This window comes from Ranitomeya variabilis, chromosome 5, assembly GCF_051348905.1.
Source record: "Ranitomeya variabilis isolate aRanVar5 chromosome 5, aRanVar5.hap1, whole genome shotgun sequence".
Taxonomy (NCBI): domain Eukaryota; kingdom Metazoa; phylum Chordata; class Amphibia; order Anura; family Dendrobatidae; genus Ranitomeya; species Ranitomeya variabilis.
In genome coordinates this window covers 452,627,357-452,645,165 of record NC_135236.1, presented here as the reverse complement: position 1 = coordinate 452,645,165, position 17,809 = coordinate 452,627,357, and the positions used below count along the sequence as shown (strand labels likewise).

The 17,809-nt window shown below is 46.1% G+C and overlaps 1 protein-coding gene across 2 annotated transcripts in view; it reads left to right on the top strand.

Moving 5' to 3' along the window:
- Positions 1 to 997: 997 nt before the first annotated feature.
- The window catches only part of NUDT4 (nudix hydrolase 4), a 75,530-nt gene continuing 58,718 nt past the window's right edge, over positions 998 to 17,809 (top strand). Inside the window, exon 1 of one of the 2 annotated variants that reach the window (XM_077265411.1) lies at positions 998 to 1,582. In XM_077265411.1, coding sequence (XP_077121526.1) covers positions 1,484 to 1,582 — 99 coding nt within the window. In that variant the 5' untranslated portion in view covers positions 998 to 1,483. The remainder of the gene's footprint in view (positions 1,583 to 17,809) is intronic. The other variant, XM_077265412.1, reaches the window with a different exon arrangement.

Sequence of the window (17,809 nt, the reverse complement as noted above, 5' to 3'; positions counted from 1 at the left end):
GGATACAGTGCGGAAGAATGCCTGCCGTCATTGTATCCCGGAGCCCATGGAGAGTGGTCGCATCAGCTGATGTGGCTGCTCTCCACGGGAGATCGTCGTGGGACACTCATATTAATTGGATATTTGCGGATCAGGGAGTATATTGTTTATTATTTTAATATTTTTTACAGGTGAGCAATGGCTTCGGTATCAATGTGATGGTGAGTATGTACTCTATGTTGTATGTACTGTATGTCTATATGTATGTACTGTATGTCTATATGTATGTACTGTATGTCTATATGTATGTTGTATGTACTGTATGTTGTAAGTTGTATGTTCTGTATGCTATATGTTGTATGTACTGTATGTTGTACATACTGTATGTCATATGTTGTATGTAGTGTTGTATGTACTGTGTTATATGCTGTATGTACTGTATGTTATATGTTGTATGTACTGTTGTATGTTGTATGTACAGTATGTTGAATGTACTGTTGTATGTTCTGTATGTCATACGTTGTATGTACTGCTGTATGTTGTATGTACGGTATGTCATATGGTGTATGTGCTGTATGTTGCATGTTCTATGTTATTGAACAAAAAAAAAGGAGTGCTATACGAAAATAAAATTAATAATTTTATTACCATAACTTGTAAAAAGACATGATAATCCAAAATTTTATACACAAAATTTACAATCAAAGAAGAAAAGGAGACCCTAGTACAAAAAACACGGCATGTGCACAGTGGATTTGGTTTTCCATTGGTTTACATGGTACTGTACAACGCATGGAAAACTGCTGCAGATCCGCGGGAAAATCCACAACGTGTGCACATAGCCTTATAGTGAGCCATTATAAGGTATCAGCCACTGAGGACTCTCACATGGTAATATTTCTCTCCCTGAAGAATAAGACCCTCCTTCTCCCACGAGTAAGGCGCATGCGCCTGGCAGGCAGGCCTGTGTGGAGTGCGGTGAGGGGACGTTTATTCACGTACAGAGCAATATGGCACTAGTGGAGCGGTTGTCTGGGCAACAGGGAGAGCAGGGGGCGCCGCCGTACTCCCCTCAGCCTGTAGGCGGGACAGCGCGGTACAGGAATGCGCACACATCACTACTCTTCATTGAGAGCTGCATCCACCGACCCGCCCTCCTTAACGCGCATGCGCCGCAGTCTTTCTCTCGCTCGCGCCGTGGAATGCTCTACTCTCCTAGAGAGACGTGCAGTGTGCGCGCAGCCAGGGGCGGGAGTGACGGGGCAGTGCAGGCGGCGGGGCCGGACCAGCTGAACGGACACAGACCGGAGACGACACAAGTCCATGGAGAGGCGCGTCTGCTCCGGGTGCTCACTTCTCAACAGCAGCACCAGCCTCCTCTAACCCCGGGCCGGCTCTCCTCCTGCTCCGGCCGCTCGGACGTGTGGTGCGGATAGAGGCAACGGCAAGGCTCTCGGTGACGGCAGCTGTAGCATCCGGGGAGGCTGGAGGAGTAGCCGCCTCTATGATGAAGTTCAAGCCGAACCAGACTCGGACTTATGACCGGGAAGGCTTCAAGAAGCGGGCGGCCTGTCTGTGCTTCAGGAACGAGCGGGAGGATGAGGTGAGACCGGGAGACCCGCCCCCAGCACACCGGCCTGCATCCTCCTGTGCCCGGACGGCCGGCACCTCTCCGCGGTGCAGAGGAGGCCCTGTGTGAGCGCTGCTGTGTGCCGGGAGCTGGGCTGCCGCTGGCCCCGAGAGCTGGGCTGCCGCTGGCCCCGAGAGCTGGGCTGCCGCTGACCCCGAGAGCTGGGCTGCCGCTGACCCCGGGAAGCTGGGCTGCCGCTGACCCCGGGGAGCTGGGCTGCCGCTGACCCCGGGAAGCTGGGCTGCCGCTGACCCCGGGAAGCTGGGCTGCCGCTGACCCCGGGGAGCTGGGCTGCCGCTGACCCCGGGGAGCTGGGCTGCCGCTGACCCCGGGGAGCTGGGCTGCCGCTGACCCCGGGGAGCTGGGCTGCCGCTGACCCCGGGGAGCTGGGCTGCCGCTGACCCCGGGGAGCTGGGCTGCCGCTGACCCCGGGGAGCTGGGCTGCCGCTGACCCCGGGGAGCTGGGCTGCCGCTGACCCCGGGGAGCTGGGCTGCCGCTGACCCCGGGGAGCTGGGCTGCCGCTGACCCCGGGGAGCTGGGCTGCCGCTGACCCTTTACTGGTGGCGCCTGGCATCTGAAGCTCAGGAACCTCTGCTGTTGCACCCTGTGGCACCTTATCTCCTGGGCCAGACTTCTACCTTCAGTGACAGATAATGAGCCTGAGTCATTGTCATATCATCACCCTGATGTGCCCTGTGCCGCCTGCTGTAGTGTCATTGTGTCTGGGGACATGGAGGGCACGATTCCCATTCAGAATGCATACCAGGGTCTCTTTGTGGCCCATTTTTTCCCATACTGTGCAGCAGGGTATATCCCAGGTTATGGTTTCTGTTTCCAATGGATGTCTTATGTAACTAGTTTATAGTTGTATTCATGAGGTCGCACGGATGCTATTGCTTTCTGACAGTCCCCAAAAAATAGTGTGTGAGAATGGATCCAAGCATGTCCGATACAAAAAGCCATGACACCCGTGTGAACAGAGGCATCCAAATCGGGGAGCTGTCATCTATTTTATTTTTCCCCTGCACACATTCACGCTCAGTTTGGTTCAGTGTGTATGTTCTCTCTGTGAGGAAGAAGCTGCCCAAAATCTCTGTTGTTCATCTCCCATGACAAAACAACATTGGGCATTGAAATTGAACATGCGAAGCCGTCAGCACCCATTGGGAGTGCCCCATTCTTGTCAGCCCATGAGTTCAGCAGTCATGGAGGCCTGTAATTAAGTGGGGTGGGGGGGTTGTTGCTGCAGGTTAAGGAGTCTATAATGGTTTTATATTTCTGTTAAACCAGTGTTCCCCCAACTTCGGTCCTCAAGAGCCACCAGCCAATGTTTTCTGGATTTCCTTAGTATTGCACAGGTGATAATTGCATCACCTTCACAGGCACTAATTCTATCACCTGGGCAATACTAAAGGAATCCTGAAAACATGACCTGTTGGCTGCTCTTGTGGACTGGAATTGGGGAACACTGTATTAGAAAGTATTCCCATAGATGATAGCCATTGTCAGACCCAGGCATTTCAATTAACAGTTTTGGTCAGCAAATTAAACTAAACTTCGAACATTTTTTTTTTTTTTTTCTTCTTAAACTTTTGAGCTGAAAAAAGCAGACGTGATAGCACCACTGAACTATACTGTGTATTGTCTGCACTACAATAGTAGACTCGTGCTTATGGAAATAGCAAGGCATAAATAAATTGGAGTGTATCTAATGTGTAATTTTATTTATTTTGCACAACTTGCCCCACAGACCCCCAGTGAGCGATCCAAGAGCCACATTGAAAGTTGAGGAGGCAGAAGAGCACAGAGCAGTGTATAGGCTCAGTGTGAAGTGTGTGAGCCCGCACACCGTTCTGTGGACAGGCTTGTACACTGTCTGCTGATCTCGCACACCGTTCTGTGGACAGGCTCGTACACTTTCTGCTGAGCCCGCACACCGTTCTGTGGACAGGCTCGTACACTTTCTGGTGATCCCGCACACCGTTCTGTGGACAGGCTCGTACACTTTCTAGTGATCCCGCACACCGTTCTGTGGACAGGCTCGTACACTTTCTGCTGAGCCCGCACACCGTTCTGTGGACAGGCTCGTACACTTTCTGCTGAGCCCGCGCACCGTTCTGTGGACAGGCTCGTACACTTTCTGCGGAGCCCGCGCACCGTTCTGTGGACAGGCTCGTACACTTTCTGCGGAGCCCGCACACCGTTCTGTGGACAGGCTCGTACACTTTCTGCGGAGCCCGCGCACCGTTCTGTGGACAGGCTCGTACACTTTCTGCGGAGCCCGCGCACCGTTCTGTGGACAGGCTCGTACACTTTCTGCGGAGCCCGCGCACCGTTCTGTGGACAGGCTCGTACACTTTCTGCGGAGCCCGCGCACCGTTCTGTGGACAGGCTCGTACACTTTCTGCGGAGCCCGCGCACCGTTCTGTGTGTGCTCTTAGACTGACCTGCCTGACGAGCTGCTCATTGCAGAGCAGGTTTTGAGTGATCAGTGGGGTTCTTAGATCACCACTTTATCTGCAAGACATGTTGGGTAGTACTGATCATTTGAAAAAAAAAGATACTTTTGACGCCTTAAAGTGAACCTCTCATCAGGATTTTGCCAAGTAAGCTAACAGACACTGTCAGGATGATGAAATCCATCTTCTGGTTGTTTAATCTGCATTTGCAATCTTCAGTTAATGAGATTCTCGTGCGCAGGGCCGGCCTGTGTGGGGCTCTATGTTGTGCTCCGCTTACATGCATCTGTATGTCATGGGACAGGTCACTGATCGTTCCCTGACCTGCCTCCTATTTTACATGATGCATATAATGTTGGTATTATTGTTGATAATGCATATAATATTGTTGGCTATTGTGAGGCTTCTAAACAATTTTTACATCCAGCAAGATGATGCCTGTTTCGTTGCATCTATTTCTTACGGATAGATGCTATTGTGCAAGCGCCAGTGCCATTTTGCTGCAGCCCAATTTTTTTTTGTTTCCCCCTCAAAAAAATAGCGGCATTTGTGCAGTAGCATCTATCGGCAAGCGATGGATGCTACTGTGCATGTCGGCACCATTTTGCAGGAGGAAAAAAAATTGGCTGCAGCAAAATGGCGCTGCTGCGGCACTTGCACAGTAGAGTAGCATCTAAGTTCACATTAGCGTTTGAGTCCGTAGCATGGTGCTGCTGACTTCTTTCCTTAAGCCGAACGCAAGAAAATGCAACATGTTGCGTTCTGCGGGCACATCAAAACAACGAACGCATCTGCATACAACGCATGTCCCTGCATACCCAATGTTAAAGATAGGTATGCAGGATGCGTGCGCAAGCAGGCGGAGTGAAGGAAGTCCGCAGCAGCACACTGTAGACTCAAATGCTAATGTGAACCGGCCTAAGAGACAGATGCTACTACTCAGATGCCGGTTCCATTTTGCTGGATGTACCGTAATTTATTTATTTTTTCCTAAGCCTCACAATAGCCAACAATATTATATGCCATATCAACAATGTTGTAGGCATTATGTTAAATAGGGGGCAGGTGACTGAGGGATCAGTGACCTGTCACAAGCCCATATGGATGAATATGTAAGCAGAGCAGAACATGAAGACCCCCCTCCCCCCCCCCCCCCCCCACAGGCTGCTCCGGAGCACAATCTTTTACTGAAAACTACAAATACAGATGTAACAACAACCACAAGACATATTTCACCAACCCAGGTATCATTCTAATAGGTTACTGAGCACAATCCTGCCGACAGGTTCCCTTTAAGGGAGTTTGCCATCACAGAATCAAACCAAGAACAGGCGCTCATGCACGCTTGATGTGGCCAAGCATTTAAGTGCATTTTCCCACCTACTTGATTTCCCTCAATCCCCACCCCATTATTTGATTGACAGCTCTGCCTTTATGGAGCCAGAAAGGACAGATTGATGTGAAGGTGCAGATAAGGCTATGTGCACACGATCCGGATTTTTCGCGGTTTTTTTTTTGCAGTTTTCCGCTGCAAAAATGCTTACATTAAGCATCCTATCATTTTTAATGCATTGCTCAATTTTTGTGCACTTGTTGCGTTTTTTTTCTGCGATAAAAACGCATCGCTGAAAAAAACGCAGCATGTTCATTAATTTTGCAGATTTTTCACGGATTTGCCACTATTATTGCATTGGGAAGCTCCAAAAAAAAACGTGAAAAATACACGTGCGGATTTCCTGCGAAAGTAGTCCGGATTTGCTCAGCAAAATTCTGCACACTTTCCTGAACGTGGGCACATAGCCTAAAGGTTTGGACACACCAAGGATGCACCGACTGCGTGCAGTCATTCTGTGCAGACAGCCTCTTTAACAAAAATCTATCCATTTTTATTTTTTACTATTTTGGATCAGTGTTTGATCAGTATGACGGCTATTATCATCAGAGATTCGTCACTTTTTTCTTTTGCTATCAAACATGCATGAAAATAATAGAGCACATTGATGGTATCTATATGCTGTCTGATTTTTTTTTTTTCTTTTTTTCATGGACCCATAGGCTGGCATTGGATTGTTTGATTCGTGTCTCTCATGAAACACATCTGTGTTTAGATGTGAACCATTTGCTCTGCAAGGCCACGTGCACACTTTGAGCATTTGGTCAGTATTTTACATCCGTATTTGTAAGCCGGCATCAGGAATGGAACAATCAGAGGAAAGGTATAATAGAGACATATACCCCACTTTTACTCACGAGTTAAAGAAGTTGTCCACTACTTGTATAACTTCTTCTCATGCCCGTCACTTGGCCCCCATAAAATAATAATGCTTATACTCGCCTCCTGTGCTGGCGCCGTTCCTGTGGTGTCGGCATGTCTCCTGTGCAGTTGTTGTGGCTTGTGACATGTGCGCCCAATTGGCGCTGGCATTACTGTGCCCGCCTCCCGTCAAATTGAGCATGAAGGGAAAGTCCGAGTTCAGCTGCAGCCCAGACTTCCTCTTCATGTTTGATTTGTCCGAAGGTGTGGACAGTGACGCCATCGCTGATTGGGTGCCAGCGTCACATGTCACAACAACTGCACGGGAGTTCGGGTGTCGACACTGTGGCAATAGCGCCAGCATCGGAGGTGAGTATGGGCTTTATTATTTTATGGGCACCAAACAGTTTGATCAAGAAGGGGTTTTCCTAGTAGTGGACAACCCCTTTAGCTTCTATAATAATTAATATTTATTTTTATATAGTGCTAACATATTCCTCCGTGCTTTACAGTTTGCACACATTATCATTGCTGTCCCCATTAGGGCTCACAATCTAGATCCCCTATTGGTATATCCTTTGGAATGTGGGAGGACACCGGAGTACCCGGAGGAAACCCACGCAAACACCGGGAAAACATACAAACTCCTTGCGGATGTTTTCCTTGGTGGGATCTGAACTCTGGACTCCAGCCCTGCAAGGCTGCAGTGCTAACCACTGAGCCACCATGCTGCCATTTTATAGATGACTAACATTGTAAGTGCTGTACGTGAGTACTACATTCACTACATCATATATTTTGTCTTCCTAGATTAGGATGATATGGTCATTCCTAATCTTCATGGTTTACTTGCTGCTTCTAGGGTCATCAGTCTGCAGAGTAAAGTGGATTAAGAGACCGAAGACCATGTTTCATGGCTTAGGGTACCGTCACACAGTGAAATTTCCATCGCTGCGACGGCACGATTCGTGACGTCGCAGCGTCGTATGAATATCGCTCCAGCGTCGTAGACTGCGGTCACACTTTGCAATCACGGCGCTGGAGCGATGCCGAAGTCCCCGGGTAACCAGGGTAAACATCGGGTTACTAAGCGCAGGGCCGCGCTTAGTAACCCGATGTTTACCCTGGTTACCAGCGTTAACGTAAAAAAAAACAAACAGTACATACTTACATTCCGGTGTCTGTCCCCGGCGTTCTGCTTCTCTCCACTGTGTAAGCGCCATAGCCGGAAAGCAGAGCGGTGACGTCACCGCGTCACCGCTGTGCTCGCTTTCCGTCCGGCAGGCGCTCACACAGTGGAGAGAAGCTGAGACGCCGGAGGACAGACACCGGAATGTAAGTATGTACTGTTTGTTTTTTTTTACGTTTACGCTTGTAACCAGGGTAAACATCGGGTTACTAAGCGCGGCCCTGCGCTTAGTTACCCGATGTTTACCCTGGTTACAAGCGAACACATCGCTGGATCGCTGTCACACACAACGATCCAGCGATGTCAGCGGGTGATCAAGCGACGAAAGAAAGTTCCAAACGATGTGCTACGATGTACGATTCTCAGCAGGATCCCTGATCGCTGCTGCGTGTCAGACACTGCGATATCGTAACGATATCGCTAGAACGTCACGAATCGTAACGTCGTAGCGATGGAAATTTCACTGTGTGACGGTACCCTTAGTGCTGCTTCCCCTTTTCATGTGTCATATAGTAACATTCAGCATGTAACAGGTTACATAAGACCCATGTTAAAGAAAATTCCCATAGTATAGCACAGATTTATTCTGTTCTTATGCATAGGATCGGATTCATATATAATGCACGGTACTGTCTGCTGAGGTAATACAGGCAGCTATATTCTTAGGTTCCCTTATTTAATATTTTTTTTATAGCTGATGCCAAAATTGACAATCTCAGATATTACATATAAGCAAGCCTGATCATAGTGGATCCTAGAAAAGAAATTGGTAGGGTATGAATCGGTTTTGTACAGATCTGTAACATGAAGCTCCTACATTACATCCATGTGCCTATGATTTTATTCCCCAAGGAGGTTGTGGTACACTCAATCAGATGCTCCATTATGGAAGCTCCTTTCGGAATGTTACCATGCCATAAGAAGGCACTATGTAGTAATATACTGTGGATTCTGAAAGTATCCGCCCCCCTCCCTTGGCTTTTTACCTATTTTGTTACTTTATAACCTGTGTTTAAATATTTTTGTAATCCGATTTGTATGTGATGCATCAGCGCTCAATAGTCTTTGAAGTTGGTGAAGTGAGAAAAATATAGGCTTAAATTAAATGTATGGGATCAAATAACTAAAAATTGCTATGTGCATATGTATTCACTAGTGATGAGCGAATATACTCGTTACTCGAGATTTCTCAAGCACGCTCGGGTGTCCTCCGAGTATTTTTTAGTGCTCGGAGATTTAGTTTTCAGCGCCGCAGCTGAATGATTTACATCTGTTAGCCAGCTTGATTACATGTGGGGATTCCCTAGTAACCAGGCAACCCCCACATGTACTTATGCTGGCTAACATATGTTAATCATTCAGCTGAGGTGATGAAAACTATGGTAAATCTCTGAGTACTTACAAATACTCGGAGGACACCCGAGTTTGCTCGGGAAATCTCGAGTACCGAGTATATTCACTCATCACTAGTATTCACCCCTTTTGCGATGAAGCCCCTAAACATTTCTGATGCAAGCCATTACCTTCAGGCTGCCCTCACACTAGCAGTATTTGGTCAGTATTTCACATCAGTATTTGTAAGCCAAAACCTGGAGTGGAACAAATAGAGGAAAAGTATAATAGAAACAGGTCACCACTTCTGCATTTATCACCCACTCCTGGTTTTGGCTTACAAATACTGATGTATAATACTGACCAAATACTGCTAGTGTGATGGCAGCCTCATAAGTCTCATGCTTATTGAAAGGAAGTCCACCTGTCTGCAGTCTTAGTGTAACGTGGTCTCGGTATATACACACCTTTTCTGAAAGGCCATAGGGGCTTAAACACCATCAAGCAAGAGGCACCACTAACCAAACACCGTGAAGACCAACCAAGTCAGGGACAAAGTTGTTAAGTACAAGTCAGGGTTGGGTTTTAAAAAAAATAAAAATATATATCCCAATCTCTGATCCCACGAAGCACCATCAAATCCACCATCCCCAAATGGAAAGAACATGGTATGGTGCCACAACAAACCTGCCAAGAGAGGACTGCCCACCAAAATGATCAGCCCGGGCAAGGCGTGCATTAATCAGAGAGGCAGCACAAAGAAATGTATGGAGGAAGATGCTGTGGTCAGATGAGCCCAAAAGTGAACTTTTGGTCACCAAGGTAGATGCTATGTCTGGCGCCAAACCAACACAGCTCATCACCCCAAGAACACCATCCCCACAGTGAAACATAGTGGTGGCAGCATCATGCTATGGAGATGTTTTTTGATAGCAGGCACAGGTAAAATGGTCTTAAGTTGAGGGGAAGATGGATGGAGCAAAACCTGTTTGTCAGTGATTTGAGACTGGGACGGAGGTTAACCTTCCAACAAGGCAATGACCCAAAGCATATTGATAAAGCAAAAAAAATAATTTCAGGTTAAGGAAGCAAAATATCAACAATGCCAAGGGGGTGAATACTTTCACAATCCACTGTAGAGTGCCAATGACTCCAAAACACAGGCCCAAGGTCCAATTTGTCTGCCTGAGGCTAGGTTCACATTAGCGTTTATGTACGCCGCCGTATCATCTTATGCATGCTGCAAAACCCCCCCACTGTGCATGCGTTTAAATGCGTTTTGGCATGCATTTGCGTTTTTTACGCACATGGTGGAGATGGTGACATTATGTCCTGGACATGCGCAGTCTAAAGTACACGTCCCTGCGTACCAATGTGTTCCCATAGACAGTAATGCGTTTTTTTGACTCACACATCTGCATGTGCATGATTGCGCAATATTTAACGCTTCAAAAATGCAACATGTTGCGTTCGCTGGACAACGCCGCACACCGCGAAACGACGCATGTGTGCGCATCCGCATGCAAACGCATGTCCCTGTGTACACCATGTTAAAGATATGTACGTATGACGCATATGGATCTAAGCGGATCATACGCTGCTCTAATGTGAACCCGGCCTTAGAGGTGCACACAGAATGGCCATGTTGGCAGCTGTCTCAACTTTCATACAAAGGAGCTCTCGCTCTGTTGTGTTCCTGTATTGTCAAAGAGAACCGCTGCCAAACATTTGTCTGCTGAATATCTCAAGAGTACCAAAGGATTGACTGTTTAAAGGGAACCTATCACCCCGTTTTTTTTCGGTATGAGATAAAAATACTGTTAAATAGGGCCTGAGCTGTGCATTACAATAGTGTAGTTTGTGGACCCCGATTCCCCACCTATGCTGCCGAAATACGTTACCAAAGTAGTCATTTTCGCCTGTCAATCAGGCTGGTCAGGTCGGATGGGCGTGGCTTCTTCCCCCAGATATTGCGTAGTTTTCCGTTGGTGGCGTAGTGGTGTGCGCATGTCCAAGGTCCCCAATCCTGCACGGGGGGGTGAAAATAGCAGCGATGTCCGTTATTCCATTGGTGGTCGGTGGGCGCGGCCATCTTCCTTTGGCCGCGCGTGCGCAGAAGCGGCGCTCTGCTGGCCGCGGCTTCAGGAAAATGGCCGCCGCGATCTCCATCTGCGCACACGCGGCATCCCGCGGCCATTTTCCTGAAGCCGCGGCTAGCAGAGCGCCGCTTCTGCGCACGCGCGGCCAAAGGAAGATGGCCGCGCCCACCGACCACCAATGGAATAACGGACATCGCTGCTATTTTCACCCCCCCGTGCAGGATTGGGGACCTTGGACATGCGCACACCACTACGCCACCAACGGAAAACTACGCAATATCTGGGGGAAGAAGCCACGCCCATCCGACCTGACCAGCCTGATTGACAGGCGAAAATGACTACTTTGGTAACGTATTTCGGCAGCATAGGTGGGGAATCGGGGTCCACAAACTACACTATTGTAATGCACAGCTCAGGCCATATTTAACAGTATTTTTATCTCATACCGAAAAAAACGGGGTGATAGGTTCCCTTTAATATTAGACATTCCGGTTATTTCTCTTCCCTGACAATCTTCTGCTGCGGACCCTTATACACATCCGACTGTTGGCTAAACCCGTTGATATCGGCAGGTTTGCCGAAATTATGCCGTGAATGCTGGCCTCCAGCCTTTGCTCTGAAAGCCCCTATACGCATTAAAGTCAATACTAATATTAGTGGGATTGGCCCACTGTCTAATGTGCAGATGACTGATGTTTAGGCAGCTTGAAGTAAAATGCCCATCTCTTTTGTTCTCTGGAAGATAAGCCACCAAGAGATCTATCTCCATTCAGCCAACAGCTATTGAATGTATATTGCTATTTGCAGGATTCAATCCAGTGGCCAGGTCAGTAATCTCTGGCTGTTGCACGTGAGCACTGAGAACCACCTCCTACTTTACGACATCTGTGGCTCCTCTTTTGATTACCCGGCCTGATGTGGCAGCATGACTTGCATATCTAATCATACCAGGCCAGCTAATTAAAAGATGTTGTGGGTGCAGAAGGTAGGTGGCGGTTCTCAGGGTTCCTGTCATATGACCAGAGGTTACTGACCTTTCCTCTGAACTTGGTTATGCAAATCAATTTTCACAAACACTGATTTTCAGGAGATTTGATAAGTAAATGTCCCACAGTTGATATGGACTTCTGATGGTTTCTTGTCCTTTGAAAATCGGCTAGTTTGGTAAGCTCCCAAAAATCTCATCTACATGTTGGAATTAGAAGTGCACTTCATGTTGAGGGGGAAATCTGCAATGAAGTCTGTAATGTGGATGAAACCTGTGGCAAGTATGCAACTAAATCCTGAGCGAAATCCTCTTGTAGAAAAAAACCCAAAACCCTGTATGATGAAATTTTGAGTGTTCGAATGACGTTGGTTTTGAAAATGATCAGTGCTATTCCTGTCTTACCTCTCCAGCCACAAATGCCTGCTTGGCATACATGTTTCCGGGATGTGTGGTGACAGTTTTCACACGTACCGTAGACACTGACACACATAGAGCCATTCAAATTAATGGGTCTGTGCACATGTCAGTGTTTTTCCACAGACGGTGTGTCCGTGGGCAAAACACGCTGACATGTCCGTTTCTTTACCATCAGCACGGGCCGCAAAAAGTCCTGTATACGTGCACACGGAGAACACACATGGATACCATCCATGTGACACGCATCGGCGCCAGGGAAGAAGCGTTACAGTTAGCGCTGTTCCCCTGCGCCGGGTGCTGAAGACGCTATCATCATTCTCCCCTGCTCTGTCGACGATCAGCTCAAGCAGGGAGAATGAGAGCTATATTCAAGTGACAATGACATCAGGCATTGACTGATTGGACTATTACTCACATCAGCCTACACCTGCTGCTAATAACCATGAGAGCAGGAGTGGCGGATGGGATTATTCATCAGCCGGCTCCTGCGCTATAAATGAATAATTTTTTTAAAAAAAAATGGCATGGGTGTACAGCCTGCTAAAGCTGACAGCTGGGGGTCATGGATATTGCGCAGCCTCAGTGACTGGTAGTGACGTCATCGTGGTTACCTCCGGTCACTGAGGCTGAACTGCTGTGACCTCAGCATTGTGGGAAAAAGCCAGTCATGAGGTCACCGCAATTCAAGCTCAGTGTCTTCACAGCAGATCACCGTGAAAAACTGAACAATTCCCCAAACCATTGTTCGGTCAGCAGCCATTTATTGTGTATGGTGGCCATTAGCAGCCAGTAGATTGTTCAGAGGAGTGGAAACCATGCTACTATGTGCACCACACAAGATGATATAGACCAGGGGTGGGGAACCTCAGGCCCCAGGGGCCATTTACGGCCCTCGGTGACCTTTTATCAGGCCCCGAGCAGATTCTCAGGGACCGCATTGTTGGGCAGGGAGGTGTATTTTGATTGCCACCAGCTCATTAATTTCTTCTTGCTCTGTTAGCATGCACATGCAGTGTTCACTACTGAGCACTGAAGGGCACACAATGACAGATTATGTCCTGACACCAGTGCCAGAGTCAGGATGCACTTTGTGGGCGGAGTTTGTACGGCGCCCGAAGGATGGTATAAATATCCAAATGGCCCTTGGCAGAGAAGATTCCCCCACCCCTGTTATAGACGTTCTGTAATCAATTTTTTTCCCCCTAGAAACAAATTTACTATCTACGGTAAATCCTTGATTTTATATTTTTCAGGTTTTTTTTAATAACTTTTTTTGAATTGATTGTGTAGCTTGGAATAATCTTTTTCAGATTGTAGGCATAATTGGATCCTGGGGTCCTGCCGCTATTATACTCAGTGATGAGTTGTTATTGTCCTGGGAAGAGCTATATAAATTCTCGTTTTCCCTGCTGTAGTGCTCATTACACAATCCACAGATTGTTGGCACAGTTTTTGGCTTTCACTAATAGTCATGGGATGCTCCTCTATCACCTCAGCTTGGGGTTAGCTGCCATAGTACCCCTTGTGGCCAATTCATATGTTCCTGTTTAATAGAAACAATACATTTTCTGGAGTTTGGCAATTCTCTGTATCAGAAGCCTATACCGGCAGTTGAATTTAGGCATATGCCACTGAAACAATTCATACTGCTGTCAAAGCTTTTATGGTGTTATTTAGCATGATTGTCTTCTTTGGAAGAAGATTCCTATGATTGCCTGGTTTATGCACGGTCCTACAAGCTCTTCAAGCAGCACTGGTCATAGACCTCAGGCCCTGTTCACATGACGTGTTTTTATTTAAATACTCTAGTTAACATATTAGACAGGAGAAACTCTATCTATCTATAAACATATGCATGTATGTATATATATATATATATATATATATATATATATATATATATATATATATATATATATATATATATATATATATATATATATATATATATATATATATTACAGCTGTAAGTGAAGCCTGACGGTAGCATCCATCACCCATTGGATCTGTTTCACTAATACATCAATAGCCTGTCATGATTTGGACATTACTGACACCATTATTGTCTATGAATACCACCATTGGACACATGTTTAACTAATCCGTCACCCACAGGGTAATAGATGCTTGTTACAGATGCCACACATTGACATCCGTCTTTTTTTTTTTTTTGTATATGCTGTTTTGGCCTTCAGTTATTGGTCCCTGTGGGCAGGTTTAACTTGTGCGCCTGGAGTTAAACTGAAAGGGAATCTGTCACCCATTTTTTGCGATATGATGTAAAAATATCATTAAATTTAGTGCCACATAAGCATTATAGCAGTACTTTTGATACCCCCTGACTCCCCACCATTGATGACTAAATACCGTTTTTATCTCTCCTGCGGTGTATGTAAATCTCATCGGTCCTTTCAGATGGGCGGGGCTTATTCTCCTCGCCCCCCCTCCTGTCTTGCGCTACACATTTCTTTCTGGTCATTCCTGCATTCACGTAGTTGCCGCGCGTGTGCAGTATGCTTTGCCAAACTGTGGGCAAAGCATAAAATCCGTATTGCGCTTATGCTGGCATTTTTCATTACGTTCTATGCCCCGGAAGTCTTCCGATGCAAATTGTGTGATTCTGGACTAAAGGGGCATAGAATGTAATGAAAAATGCGAGCGCATGCGCAATACTGATTTTATGCTTTGACCACAGCTGGGCAAAGCATACTGTGCACGCGTGAGAGGCCATTTCAGTGCATACGCTCAGCAACTCTGGGATCTGTGATATTCACAGATCACATTACGTACAGCAAGCCGAGGAGGAGGGGGGGCGATAGGGAAAATAAACCCCGCCCATCTGACCAGACCGATGAGATTCACATACACGGCAGGAGAGATAAAAGCGGTATTTAGTCATCAAAGGTGGGGAGTCAGGGGGTTTCAAAAGTAATGCTATAATTCTTGTGGCACTAAATTTAATGATATTTTTACATCATATCGCAAAAAATGGGTGACAGATTCCCTTGAAGTACGCACTAAACATTAGGAAAAGTGTGATGTCAGCAGAGCCGTAAGGAAGCAGGTCAAGGTCTACTTCCTATTGCTCTTTCTGTTACTTACCCTGTGTGTATCCAGGAAGAAGGTGATACTATGATATGTAATGGAGACTAAATTGTGAAGAATCTCTAACCACACATGTAATTAAAGAGAAAATTTAAATTCTACTTTTTAAGTTAGTATCTTGGTATCGACAAGGCCAGTTACAAAAATTGTAAGTGTTGGTCCGCTCTTCTGCCCTGTTCTCAGTGTGTAGCCAGTTTAAAAGGCAATAAGTCATGGAAGGCCCTCTTTAAATGATTAGTCTGTTATATCTTGCCCCTGACAGCACATTTTCTGGTTATAAGCTACATGCACTTTTAAGGGCTCCAAAAAACGTATCTTTCGGATATTCAATATTTTGCTTTTTTCCCCTTTACGATAAATGGGTGGCTTAATTTGTCGTGTTTGTATTTATTTTTCTTGCTGATATCATGGGAAAATGTAAAGAATTACATAAAATGAGTGTCTATCGTTTACGTTTTTTTATTTTAGGACCACAAAGGATTGCTATAAAAATAAAATCTTTTTCTTTGACATTACTTTTAAATAGCAGACATTTTTTTTATTTTTAATTTATTTTACACACTATGCTCTTTATAAGGACAGAAAATACCTTTACGGGGTTTGCGAGCATAGTATCACATTGTTTATTGCCAGTTTTCCCTGTAACTGGGACTTATATATTGGCCCCAATTCAGCTTCAAGGCTCCATAGCAGAGCTGACTGAGTCTCCAAGAACCCTGTAGCTTTTGTTACCTCACTAGACCAAGTGATCACATGAACACTGGATCCAGAGAAGGAAGCACTATCAGTGATTCATAATCTGTATACACAATACTTGTTCAGCGATGTACACACAGCAGTCAAACATGATAAATTATCTTTACCTTCTCTGTGGGCTGTCTTGGCTACCACTGCCAGCCAGCTGCTTGATTTCCTGCAAGCTACTTGCTATACAGTGACGTTTTAATACATCACTGCTAGGTAAATTGTGAACTGCCTGGATGTTTAACTCCTTTACAACATGTGCCGTATATGTACAGTGCAAGTCGGAAGCAGGTGTATGGAGTGGGCGCTCAGGATGAGCGCACCCCATTCTCAGCAGGTGATGCCATAGTGTTACAGCCAGGACCTGAGTGAAGTAGAGCTCCACCTTCGATTGTTAACCTGTTAAATTCCCTTGTCAAACTCTTACCGTGGAATTTAACATGCACCTCATGCCGTACACCCATTGGCGCTCCTGTGACGTGATCGCGAGTAGCCAATGGATTTCTATGACCTCAGGGTGTCTGTTGAAGTCCTCCATGCTTATAGTTATGGAGCTCCTTTGAAACCAAGCCTCTGTCCAGGCTTCAAAGGAGACTGTGACTGTTACTATATACAGCAATGCTTTGGCATAGCTTGTGTTATATACAGCAGTCAGACAAGTGCAGCTTCAAGTCCCGTAAGGACTAATTGAGAACAGTTAGAAAAAAAAAAAGTTCAAATTGCCCTCCTTTTCCCCATTAAAATAAAGATAATGTATAAAAAAAAAAACGTGGTATCGCTGTGTCCGATCTATGTAAATATACAAATAATTAACCCGATCTGTAAGCCTAAACAAAAAAATTCAAGAACTCTAAAATTAAGTTTTTTTTGTGTTTTTTTAAGCTGTGATATTACAATAAATTCTTTAACCGGCAATGAAAACGACAGATCTATCCCAAAATGGTAGAATTGAGGATTTTTTTTTTTCCACTTAGAATTTTGTTCTCGGTTTCCAGTCCACTGTGGTAAGATGAATGGTGCCATTCAAAAGTACAAATCATCTCACAAAAAGCAAGTCCTCATATGTCTGTGTACAGAAAAATAAAAGTTATGCCTCTGGGAAGAAGGGGACGAAAAAAACAGAAATTGGCCTAGCTGTGAAGGGGTTAAAGTCTATGGGCAGTCCAGAAGTAGTTAAAGGAAACCTGTTGCCTAAGGGTACTGTCACACAGTGGCACTTTGGTCGCTACAACGGTACGATCCGTGACGTTCCAGCGATATCCATACGATATCGCTGTGTCTGACACGCAGCAGCGATCAGGGACCCCGCTGAGAATCGTACGTTGTAGCAGATCGTTTGAAACTTTCTTTCGTCGTCAAGTGTCCAGCTGTGGCGGCATGATCGCATCGTGTAACAAAGGTGTGCACGATATTGTATTCTTCTACATCGCAAATACGTCATGAAATTATCGCTCCAGCGCCATGCATTGTGAAGTGTGACCGCAGTCTACGACGCTGGAGCGACGCTGGAGCGTCACGGATCGTGCCGTCGTAGCGACCAAAGTGCCACTGTGAGACGGTACCCTTAGAAAATGCTATTTGCTCGCAGATGAAAGGTTAATCCGTAAGTAAA